At 42.4% G+C, this 12829-nt stretch overlaps 1 protein-coding gene across 7 annotated transcripts in view; it reads left to right on the top strand.

Moving 5' to 3' along the window:
- The window catches only part of DNAJB6 (DnaJ heat shock protein family (Hsp40) member B6), a 127289-nt gene extending 115390 nt beyond the window's left edge, over positions 1–11899 (top strand). For all 7 annotated transcript variants that reach the window (XM_072652086.1, XM_072652082.1, XM_072652088.1 and 4 more), the window contains one exon: positions 10169–11899. In XM_072652086.1, the coding sequence (XP_072508187.1) occupies positions 10169–10251 (83 nt within the window). In that variant the 3' untranslated portion in view covers positions 10252–11899. The remainder of the gene's footprint in view (positions 1–10168) is intronic.
- Positions 11900–12829: the final 930 nt, after the last annotated feature.

Genomic DNA, 12829 nt, shown 5'->3' with positions numbered 1-12829 from the left:
TTGGAGGTATGCTGGTAAAATATCCACTGGACAATTTGCATAAGTGGGGCCCCCTCAAACTATTCCCATAGAAAAAGAAGCATAAGATGTCTTGTGGAAGAATCTTCCAAATTTATTTTTTTTTCTTTTAGTGCTCAATAGTAAGAACTTAGGGAGAGGGGAATCTGTCTCTCAGAAGGCAACATGGTCTGAATCTCTGATCTGGGAAGCAAAGAGATAAGGTCCTTGGTGCTTGGAGGGCTTAATTTCATAAAGAAACAGCAGCCCCTTGAGGTTTTAATGTCTCTGTTATAAGGCAGGGTGTTTATGAAATGGGAAAGCAGCATGATGGACAAATGGGAGAAGAGCCCTGGATTCAAGTTCCTGGCTCAGCCAGTAATGACAGGGCCAACCTTGGACAAGTCATTTAACTTTTCTAAACCTCAGTTTCCTCACCTATGAAAATAAGGGGATTGGATAGGGCTTAGTTAACTGCCAAGGTCCTCTAGCTTCAAATCTATGATTTTTAATATCTCTAAAGCAAAAGAAAATGTAGGGTTAGTGATTCCAGGAATGCTCTGGCCTGGTAAAAAGCAAAGTACCTGTGTCTAATGTTGAGAATAATGGGTGTGGAATCTATACTCTGCACATGTGACCTTGGGCAAGTCACTTTCAGTTTCCTCATCTATAAACTTGAACTAGATGGTAAACCCCCTGGCACTCTGCCCTTTTTGTCTACCTGTAGTCAAGAGTTCTCTTCTGAAGCCTCATCAGGATGGGCATAGTAACCAACTGCGATGCACAAACCAAGTTGAGAATCTAGATGGAGAATTGCCAGCAAAAGCAGATGGGTGATTTAGAGGCATCAGCCCTTTCCTGTGTAATTGAATGAAAAATAGAGGCAATTGGAGAGCGTGTGTGAACACAGAATAAATTCAGTTCTCAGTTGAATGGATTTAGAAACTTTCCCCAGTTGCAGTATACCCTGGGTACCCACTGGTTCTGGGATGTTTGGAGGAGGGGCTGAAGGGTGCAGCATGGGCCTACTGGAGAAAGACAGGAGCATTTGTCATTGGTTAAGCAGGTCCTAGAATATGAGGCTGCTTTGAGTTTGGAGAATTTGGTACAAGCCAAAGTACCCTCTGATAATCAGTGAGTGTTGGGCCTCACTTAGGCAAGCACCTCTGGTAAAGAAGGAGTTAATCTTTAATAGAAGTATCTGCTACATGACTGGGGGAAGGGGAAGGGAAGGGAGCAAGCATTAACATAGGGTCTGCTTTGTGCCAGGCTCTGTGCCAAGTGCTGTTACAGATATTCTCTCATTTGATCCCGTCAACAACCTGCAAGGGAGGTTCTAGTATTGTCCCCTTTACAATTGAGGAAACTGAGGCTGAGATTAAGTGATTTACACAAGGTCATATAGCCAGTAGATGTCTGAGGTGGAATTTGAACTCAGCGTCTTCTTGACTTCCCGTTCTAGTGCTCTATTCACTGTGCCATCATCTGTCTGACCCTCAGTCATCAACAGAACAGGAGTAGGTTAAATAACCATATGTAGAGATATGGCCCAAAAACTGTTTCCTTCTTGCCTTCATGTAAAGCCATACAGATGCTTTGCAAATGCCAGGCCTTGATTTTATTGCATTTCCAAAATTCCACCATTTGGTATTACAGTAGTGTTGTACACACATAAGTTTAATCCAGGGTGTTGGTTTTATCATCTCCTTAAACCTGTCCTCACTAGTCATTCTTTTGCTTGCTGTGTGAGACCGCACGCAGTACTTGAATTTCCATCTCCTGGCAAAGAGTCTTCCATCTAGGGGATGCTCATTATACTAAAGATTCATTCATTTATTTCTGCCACCCATTAAGATGGCAACCTCACCCTACCTTAATTGATGGTTTTCATGAGTGGCAATTTTTCCCCACCCCCACCCCCCAAAAATTCTCCTTTTGGCCAATGTTGCAGTGATGATCCTTGTGGCTATTTCAACACAGCCTGCCTGGATCTACAGCTTGGACTCTGCTGGTGTGACCTTCATATCAAAGTCTCAGAATAGGGCTTTAGTGGAGGGATACTTAGGAAATATTTTATTAGCTTATTCTCACTTGATTAAGCATAATTTCTTAGAAAGTATTTCTTCTATTGTGGAAATCTTGTTGGGGAAAGAGTATGCCATTGAAGGGAGTTATCTGTATATATACTGAGATTTGTTAAAGCCTAAACATTAGGCCCTGAAAAGTCTTGCAAGAGGGGACTAGAGAGTTTCCTGAGAATAGCACAGATGTTCATGCTTCAGCAATTTAGTGACTAGTTGCTAAGCAGAGAACCTTGCTATCAGAGCTCATACCACACAGCCTAGTAGGATACCCAGAAATCTGACTGTGAAATCAATTAATTATTCAGCCAAAGCACGTGTGTGTGTGTGTGTGTGTGTATATATATATATAAGATGCACCCATTGTTTCTAATGAATGTTATTGATATTCTAAAAGTATCTTTCACTTATGATCCATTGTTTGTTTTATGTTTTAAACGTTGACGTGTTCTCATGAGTAACCATGGTCTAGCTAGTCCCAGTTAAATTTCCTTGAGGATGAAAATCAAAGGAGATTCTTATAAAGAACACTTTTTCTCTTGGAAGCCAGCAGCAACTCCTGCTTTGGTTTCTGGTTAATGGAATAATTTTATTGTGCCAATAGCATCAACTGGGTTGTAAAGATGATAGGATGGTAAAGCCCAGTTGCAGGTTTGACCCATTGGTCCTTAGCCTTGTTGCTGACTGTATTGTTTTACATTTAATCTACATTTGAAACTTAAAAATTCAGCTGCATTGTTCCAAATGGCCAAAGTGATTGTGTTACTTAAAACTTAATAGCTTGTTTTGGAAACGGAATTCATTTCATGGAACACATGTCATGGAAAAGGATGAACTTTGGCGTCATCTGATTCTGACAAATCCCAAACTTGCTATAGGTCTTTGGCAGAAAAGAGAACTTTGTAAAGGAAGGCTCTTGAGTTCTTTGGACAATGAATGGGGTTGAGAAATTTTCATGTTTAAAAAAAAAAAAGTGTTGTGTGCTTCCTTTTTTTTTCTTTTAAAGAAACCACTTAACTTGCCCACGAATGCTGCCGAGTGTTTTCTGTTATTGTGATGACCTATGTTGCATTCAGCATGGAGCTTGTCAAACTAATCATTCATAGTTAACTTCACTTTCAGCTTGTCATCCTCAAAACCATTCCTTTTAATACAACTAGCTTAACATCTGTGTATTTGATTTCCTCTGTTTTTCAGCTAAGAATTACAGCCTTAAAAAAAAAGCTACAAAGAAACTATCATATGAACGCTGTATCTTTTACTAGTTTGTTAATCATTTGAATTGGAGCAATATGGAGACAAGTTGTACTTTAAACTGTCCCTCTGCTCCCCTTTCCTACCTCTTGACCTTCCCACAAGGTAGAGTAGAGAAAGTGTGCCAAGCTCACTCTTGAGAAAGTTGTAAAGAACACACTATATAGTCAGTCACCTCTTGGTTAAAGCATGTGCTTTATCTGTGAAACGTTTTAAAACAGGAGACTGACTTCTCCCAAGGCAGCTTAGTGGGCTTGGAAAGAGCACTGGATTTGGAGGCAGAAGACCTGGGCTTTGTAGCCTCCTCCCTCTGTGTGTGATTCTGGGCAAGTCACCTCACACAGCCCCCCCAGTTTACTCAGCTGTAAAATGAGAGCATTGGACTAGGTCATCTCTAAGGGCCTTTCTTGCTCTAAATCTGCTGACCTTGGCAAATGTCTAGGTAAAGCAGGCCTTCTTAATATGGAATCCATGGACCCAAGGGGTCTATGGATAGCTTTCAGGAAACATCTTCATTTTCGCCAACCTCCAGCTGAAATTTAGTATTTCCTTTAATTATTTAAAAATGTTATTCTGAGAATGGATTTTCCCAAACCTGCCAAAGGGAGGGGTCTGTGGCATGTTAAAAAGATGAACAACTCTTGAGGATAAAGGGTCTAAGAAATCAAGTAGAAAGTACAGTATTGTTAGCCACATTGTTGTGGATAATTGAGAACTATCCATAAGGATGATGTTGGCAAATTACCAGGCAAGACTACATGATGACCTAATGGTCTTTTGAATATGGGAAAGGCATATCCACAGATCTACTCCATGTATACCATGGACAGGACATAATGACAGGCTTTAGTGACAATGGTGAGATTTAGTTTAGACCCCAATCTCCATCCAGGAATGACTGTTAAGAACCTAATCACAAGAGGCATAGTTTCCCTTGTCAGGTTTTTTCAACTATGCTTTCTTTACTGGTCTGGTTCAAAACTGGTCTGGTTCAAAACCACATGGTGGTTGGAGAACCACTTTGACAGGCATTTCTCCAAACATTCTGCCAAGAACCAAAAATCAAGGCTCTTAACTTTCTCTATGCATCAGGGCAGGTAGCCCACCTAGCATACTGTCCTATTTCCTCTCTATCAGTGGCCCGTGGAAAGGTGGAGGAGCTCCAGTTCAGGGAAAGAAGACCAGAAAGCATTTTTTGGTGTGGTTTTTGTCTGGGTTTTTTCCGCTTCCTCTGTTTCTAGACTTCCAGTCACCAAGCTAAGGTCAGCCACTGACATTTCCAATGGAATTTGTACTTGGACAGCTTGGAGTCAGAAAGAGTGTGTCTCTGAGACAATGTCAGTTTATTTGGTCTTCATTGGTATGAATGGAGTTGATTATTCTTCTCCTCCTGCTCAATAAATGTTTGTTGATGGACAGAAGCAGCTTTCAGAGCCCTGGAGTGCCTCCCTGTCTTCCTCTCCTTCCCTCACCTCCCAAGGACATTGCCTTTGCCTCCTCTTCTTTCTCCATTACCTGCCTTCCTCTCTGCTGCACAGCACCCCAATACACCTTCGGTTGGTTAGTGAATATGAAGGCATTGTTTTGTCACACTTGTGACCCTGAGAGCCAGGGAGGTTGTTTTAGGAAAACCTGGGGATGAAGAAAAAGAGTTTCCTAACTCTTGTGTTTTAAAATGCCTCAGTGCAGAATGGGAAAGGGGAGGAATGTAAAAAGAGCAACTTGATGGTGGAACTTAGGGTTTTTGTTGTTGTTGTTGTAATAAGCTTGGATTCCAAGAGTGGTTTTAATAAGTACACCGTTTTGTTCTTTTAATCATATGTGGGAGAAGAGAAAACTTAGACTGAGCAGGATGTGAACAGGGTGTGGGGGAATGGGGGAGAATAGAGCCGCAACAAACATTTCTCCTGCTCCTTTTTGTTGGCCATGTGTAGACAATGTGCTTGTGGATGGCAGCATCTTTGAAGGGAGGGCTTAAGAGAAAGAAACTAGTGATACCATGGTATGTGGTTCACACGTGGTGTGGCCTGAAGGGCTGGTAGAGTGAAGGTAGTCTGGAGAGTCGTTAGGTTCAAATCCCACTTCTGATGCCTACTTCCCATATAATTGTGAGCAAATTGATTTAACTCCCTGCATCTCAGTTTTCTCCTCTATAAAATGAGGGGATTTGATTAGATGACCTCAGGTTTCTTCTAGCCCTAGATGTATGATCTTTTGAAGTGCCCTCTGTCCTAGTAGCTGAAATCCTACCCCTAGCAATATGGAGCATTTAGGTAGTACAGTGGGTAGAGTGACAGGCTTGGAGTCAGGAAGATCTGAGTTCAAACCTGGCCTCAGACACTAACTGCATGACCCTGGGCAAGTCACTAAACCCTGTTTGCCTCAGTTTTCTCATCTGTAAAATTAGCTAGAGAAGGAAATGGCAAACCAGTTCAGTATCTTTGCCAAGAAAACCCCAGATAGGGTCACAAAGACTTGGAAAAGACTGAAAGGACTGGACAACAACAAATGTTTCTTTGAGTCAGCCTTTTGCTTAACATACCTCTCGCAAAGGGTATATGCTTGAAATGTTGGTTTACTGGTTTCTCCATCCATCAGACCTCTCTCTCTTCTGGAGCTGGAGTGGTGGGGGCAGTATGAGAACACTAGGCACCTGGAAGAAAGAGGTGTAAGAGGCAGATACCGAGGTTCCAACATGGCAGACAGGACCTAAAAGTCCAATTCCTTCCCTTCATGACTTTTTACAAGTTGGATTGGATGATGCCAGACTCCCTTTATTTGCAGTGCTTGGATTAGAAATTGTCATTGCATTTGTCTTTTTATAGATAATCCTCAGCCTACCATTTTCAACAGGTGGATGTCACCTTCCTTTTTTGCCTAGCTCCCTATCAGCTCATGCTCCAACAATTCAAGTTTTGCTCACACGTGGATGCAAATGGTCCACGGGCTTTTCCTTGGAGGTGAATTCATTTGATGCCATTTTTGCTCCCAATCTCTGCCAATCCTTCTCCACCCATCTGGTTGTCATAATTACACTGGGAACTGACAACTGAAGAAGATGACTAAGGCATTATGCTTCCTCTCCTGATCACTGGAACCATAGGTGGGGAGTGTTTTGTTTTTTTTAAATTTTAAGTTTCTTGCTGAAGCTCAAAATGCCACAGCCTTGGAGGGAAATAAATGAAGTTCTTTGAGAATCATTAAATTGGTGGTGGATTAAGTAGTGGCCCTTTTATTTTTTTTGCCATTGTGTGTAAATGTAATTGAATCTACTGAGTGAAGAAGGCCATCCATATATCCCTGTTTTTCCCCCCTTTAAATTGGAGCTAAAATGAGTCAGAAAGCCAAGGGATGTCGTTTAAAATCTTCATTTCTTTTCTCTCTTTCTTGATATTAGCCATCTTAATTCATTGGGCTCCCAGTTAACTATGTGTGGGATTTTTAAATTTAATGTACTGTTAGCAGCAATGGAGTCATCAGTGTCCTTAGCTTGCCATTATTTATAAACTTCATTTCTTCATGTTTCAGAACAAAGTGACAGATAGATTAGGACTCCAGACTAGTAGCCTGAAATGTGCTTCCCTTGATGTCAGCTGCTCTCCACTGGCACTCAACATTTTAAATAACCATTTTATATATCCATTTAAGAGCCTTTAGTTAATTGTTATTTTCTCCCCTAGTAAGAATACAGAGCCTTGTTTCTAGTAAGATTTTTTCACCCCCTATAGAAACCCAAGTGGAGGAAATAGAAGGTCCAAGATGAATTTGCATTTGTTTGGCATAGACACACTCAACTGATTTTTGCTGCTTGAATCGTATCATTTCTTGCTCGTCGTCCATCTTTTCTCTTCTCCCAACTGATCTGCATTCCCCCTATATCCCAGACTGGGGTAGATTGGAGATAACAACAGCTGGAAATTTGCTGTGTCTCTTGTGGTTCACAGCCCACACCATAGGTAATAACACCCTATGACATTTTTAAGTTTACACAACATTTTCCTCAAAACAATCACGTGTAGAATAAATAGTAAAATTATTAACAAATCCATTATTTAGATATAACTGAAACCCAAAGAGATTGTGACTTGACCATGGTCATATAAATAGAAAGTGTCAGAACTGGAGTCTGGACCCTGGGTTCCTGAATTAGATTAAGCCGGACCAAGAACTTAGGAAACCAGCCTTTATTCAGGACCTACTCAATGTCAGACCTTTAGGGATACAAATACATACAAAGAGAGTCTCTGCCCTCAGGTAGCTTATGTCCTAATGGAAGAAGACTGCATTGAAAAGGGGGTAGAGTACCAAGAATGGTTTTGGAGTCCAGAGAAGAATTCTGAGACTTTCACATATAAACCCCCCTGGGGGTATGGGACAGGTTGCTACAGAGGAACGACTTCTTTGATTGAGAGGGGAACTAACCTGAAGCAATACCATGAGAGATTTGTTCTCCACAGTGGTGGTGAGGTAGGCAAGATTCGCTTCATGCTGTGATGTCTGCTTCATAACATGCTCCTGGAATGACTTTGAGATGGTGACTTAAGAGGATTGGAATCCTCCATCTCCACTCCTTTTCCACATTCCACATGGGACCAGCTGAAGGACCAATGCTTTCTTTCCCCAGCAAGCTCTCTGCCTCAGCTAGTCCTGGCATCCATCCTTATTTGTGGGAGGAGATCGAACCAGATCTGCTCTCACTTTCAGATTGCACCTCCTCCTGGCAAAGCTTTGGCTTTTAGTCTCCATCTCTGGCTGGCCAACCTAGCGGCAGTTTTTTGCCATGTTGGGATCTTGGCTGGGAAGTGGAAAATTTCCTTTGTTTTCAAACCCATGGGGATTTCCAAACCACTTGGCATATTGAATGGTCAGAACATTTTTCAAGAGTAAGGGCATCTGTCTTTTTCATGTGTTATGGAAGGGACCATGTTGAGAGAATTTTTCAGAGTTCTGAGTGCCAGTGTAGTCTCAGCAAAATAAGTGGACTGTTAGTAGAAAGGCACTAACTTCAATAGCATAAAATTTGATGGGAACTAGAGGCTGTCTTCGGGATTGTTGTTTTATAGCTGGAGGTGTCCCCGGTGTGGAGAGAAGGAAGAATAATCAATAAATCTGTATGTCCTGCTTTGGTTAAGCTTCCTGTTAGGAGACTAGTGGTTGGTCTTAAGTAAAAACTTCTTGCCTTAACCAAACCATAGGGTTGGATACTTGAACTTAACAAAGATGAGCCAAGCTCAGCAGACTCTGGTGTGGAAATAATTAGGCTGATGCCTTTGGTGAAATGTGTCTGTTTTTTAGCCATGAATGAGAAATATACCATGCTCCATGGGGGCGTGTGTCCCAGGCCTCAAGCCAGGTTGTGAGACAGGGCTCCTCTGCAGATCAATCCCCTTGAACTAAAACAAAGGAAAAGGGAGACTTTCCTTAAGGTGAATGTTTGACGACTTGACTAGTGTAGGAGTGGGCATTCATTCTCAGGCTTGGAAGCATTCTAGGTCATTTGTCTAGAAGCTATTTGTGAAAACTGATTGTCCACTGAGAGTCCACCTACTTCAGCCATCTTTAGTTCAATATTGATTACATTTAGCAGGAGTCCCTTCTGTTTTTTGTGATATACATCCGTGGATTCAGGGACCTGTGTTTTGTAAGGTACAGGCTGATGGTAGCTCTGCCTTATTACTAGCTTCATGTGTTAGATTCTCAATTGAGAAATTTGGATTGAACTTTTGCTCTTCTATTGCCTAAATTAGGCATCAGGCCTCTCCATCTGCCAAGCCTATTTTGCAGGCTCTCCACATTTTGCAGCTGGGCTCTCCTTCTACCAGAGTGACTACCAGATGAGGGCTGCGGTCTTGACCCCTTTGACTAGAGCTTCAGAGGATAAGTGCATGCAGTGATGCTCAGCCATCACTGTCCAGAACCAGACTTTCGCTTTTAGGCAGGCAGCTCTGGCAAGCAAAATCCTAACTCAGAGCATGGTGATAGACTGGGAAGGTGAAGGATTCTTGTTCAAGTCTGAACTTTGGGTACTTGCTCTGATGGAGAACATCCTACCATGCCACATAATGAGTCCAGTCTTCAGCAAACCTTTACCCCAAACAGGGGATATCAGAGAAAGTAACTTCCTTGCCCTGCAGTTCAGGCTTGGCCTGTTGCAAAGCTCCAACGCAATTGCATACGCTCCAATCCCTTCACCAGGAAAAATATTGTTAATATGCCAGGTTACTAAGGAGGTGGTTGAGGTTCCCCTGAATTGAAAGAAGGGGTGGAGAGGCTTAGGAGGATTACAGATAGAGATAGCCTGATAGGTAGGCTCTATGTCAAATATGACGGGCTTTGAAGATCTTAGAATGATTTCTTTCTTTCTAATGTAAAAGGTTCTCAACCTATAACTTTAAAAAAAATCTGAATTTAGATTTGCTTTAGATGCAGTTGTATTGATTAAGGGAGCCTCCTGACCTGCTGCCCATGATATGCATGGGTTGTGACTTGTGCACATCCTCTTGTTATGCACACATCAGGACCCAATCAGGAGCCCTAACCAAGAGCTTCTGGTTGTACATGAGCCTCTAGTAAGGGGCCAGTGCATGTATCCTTCCCCAAAGAGCAAAAAAAAAAAATCTTTGCCCATCTCCAGGAGACTTCCCTCTTCCCCACCCCACCCCAACAGGGGATTCCCCTGATCACCCCTGCGTACATAGGTTTTAAAGGTGGCCATTTTGCAAGCAAAGATGCTAGTTTGTATGTGTGTTTTAAGCAGAATATATACAACTATTTGCCTCTTACAGAGGATATGCAGTTAATATCTGACCAGTGTTTTACAAGCCGTATTTCCTCAGGACACAAAGAAGGTGGCAAGAGGAAGAAACAGAAACAGAGAGAAGAGCAGAAGAAGAAGAAGTCGACCAAAGGGAACCATTAAAGCGGCCTTGCCGGGCGCGCCATCTGTGTGTGTGTACACATTGTTAGGCAGAAGACAGCTCGTCTTTTCATATTGTACTAAAATTGCACTATCACAGGTTCTCTGAGACTCCGGCTGTCAGGATAGGCAGGTGAGAACACTGCCAGCTTAGTGGTTGGTGGTTTGGTGACGTGTGTTGTGTTGGCCATTTGGAAGATCATAGATGTTTGTACTTTGTGTCCTTCCCCCACTGGGGCTAAGCACCATTCTAGTGAAGGTTTTCCTCTGGGTCCTTTTGGTAAACCTTCGCCTCACTCTTTTCATTCATGCAACTCTCATACAGACTGCTGTAACAGAACTCTGCAAGCCCAAGCCCTAATGAGCCTAATTTGTGGCAGGAATGGGCTCTCGAAGGATCTGCCAAGTGACCCTTTTTCCCTAATGGAGGTAGAACATATACTACTTTGGAAGCTAGGTAATTAAAGAAGGCATAATTTAAGAAAACTGTAACACTGTGAGTTAGACATTGAATCATAAAGAAGGTACTTTCTCTTAGGTAGAAGATAACCAGACCTGGGCACGAATGTTTCTAGGCCTCTGACTGTGTCTCATAATAAGTACTGCCAGGTGACCGGTGAATCACCCCAAAGGTGAAATCACTCATTCCTTACATTCATGATGACCTTAGTCCCCCCACTCTCCAAACCATCCAAATTCTACTTAAAAATTCTGGGGTTTTGGGGGGATGGGGTGATGCAAAATCTCCTCTGTATGTTATTATATTTATGAGACTGCCCTTCAGTGGATATATAGGATTCTGTCCCAGTAAATCCTTGTTCCCAGTGCTAGTTTGACTTCTCATGTGGGGTCATGATGAGGAGAAGGAATAAGCTAGTTTAAAGCGACATCTGCTTTCCTGAGTGAATAGACTGAACTGACTTTCAGTTTGCAAACATTCTCTTCATTAAAAGAAATAATTTCTTTTGAATCTGGCAGAGCTCCCAGTAATTATTTCATTTGCATGACCTTATTGCTCCTTAACCTCTCCTTTCCTTTGAGCACTGACTAGAATCTCTGTATTGCCTTAACTTGATTCCTTGCATGTTCCTTGGCAGTGAATTCCTCTTTCCCTCTTAACACCAGGGCCTCTGGGTCACACTGCTTTGTTCTTTTGTGTCTTCGAGATGTAGTCATTTTGAGATCTTTGATGTGACTGGGGAAAATAAAAAGCCAGCAGCTTCCACCTAGCACTGTTGAAGGCCGAGCTCTCTTTGGTAAAATGCAGCGTGTCAATATGCTGTAACAACATACTGAGCTTTGGAAGCCAGAATACAAATGTAGCCACTGCTTGTATGGAATGAGTGTCAGAATCATGTTTTAAGGGCCTTTTATCTGGGGAGGGAGGGGTGAAGGGGTAGAGGGGGGAGTGAGGGAAGGGAAGGAGGGTAGGTTAATTTAGAACCCTGAGGTGGCTTAGTATTTATGCTTATCATGAAAACTGTAACCTTAATAAACATTAAGATCCTTTATTTCATATGCAGGATATTTTAGGTACTACATATGTGAAACATTAAGATTTAGCATAGCTCTTCTGTCGGTCACTTGATAAGTACCACTAAGTTGTTTGTGCTGTGTTACTAATATTTAAAAATAAAAGCAGTTCTCTTCATTGTTCTGTCTTTTTGGGGGGATGGGATAAGGTGAGGGGTGGAGGAGTGGGTGTTCTAAATGGATTTGGCATCATTTTCAACTGTGACTATGAAAATATAAGGATACTTTATTTGGGGGGAGGGGGGAGGTAGGTGTGGAATAAGGTCAGTGTGAGATGCATCCTAGGAGAAAGGACATGAAGCTAATATCCTCACCTCCTATTTCATGCAGGAAGTGTTGAGTATAAATGACACAGAACCCATTGGACAACGATGCCAACCCACACTGTAACTAGGGTAGGACAGCAGGGGCTTTGTCCTCATTGCTGACATCTGGGTGGGTAGGTGGGGTTGCTCCTTTCTCCCCATTGTGGCTCATCCCCATGCCTCACCTCTTTTATTGGTCCATGTCTCTGTCTTAAAGGGTTGGGATGGGGTGGGGAAGAGGGGAAGTTTGGAGGCCAAGGGAGCAGACCCTTTTATCAGTGGTAATCACAGAGGGAGTGGATGGGTCATTTCCTTCCTGATCATGGTATCCATGGATCTGCCTTCAAAAACTTCTTTCCCATGCTGTCCTCCTTATTCCTGTCAGCTTTGGTCATCTCTAGTTCCTTTAATTTTCTCTGCCTTACCTTTCCATTATGCCCCCTGGAACCCCAATCTGTTCTTTAACTCCTCTTTGTCCTAGATCCCTCCATGTTTCCTCCATCTTCTGGCTCATTAAAACCTGACTTTATCCTGAAGACATCAAATCTCTTGATACATTTCCAAGTCTGGAAATCCTCTCCTACTCTCCAACCACAAGAGGAATTGTCATTCTTCAAAATCAATTCCATCCTATTGAGACTCTCAATGATGTCATTTGTGAACCTTGAAGTCATTCTCCCTATTCCCCAATAGGTTCAGTGCCTGAATGACAGTCAACACACCAAACTCTGCCCCTTCAAACC

The sequence above is a fragment of the Notamacropus eugenii genome, chromosome 3, assembly GCF_028372415.1.
Source record: "Notamacropus eugenii isolate mMacEug1 chromosome 3, mMacEug1.pri_v2, whole genome shotgun sequence".
NCBI classification, from domain to species: Eukaryota; Metazoa; Chordata; class Mammalia; order Diprotodontia; family Macropodidae; genus Notamacropus; species Notamacropus eugenii.
Note: the sequence above shows the minus strand (reverse complement) of the source record. Positions and strands in the feature narration are given on the sequence as shown.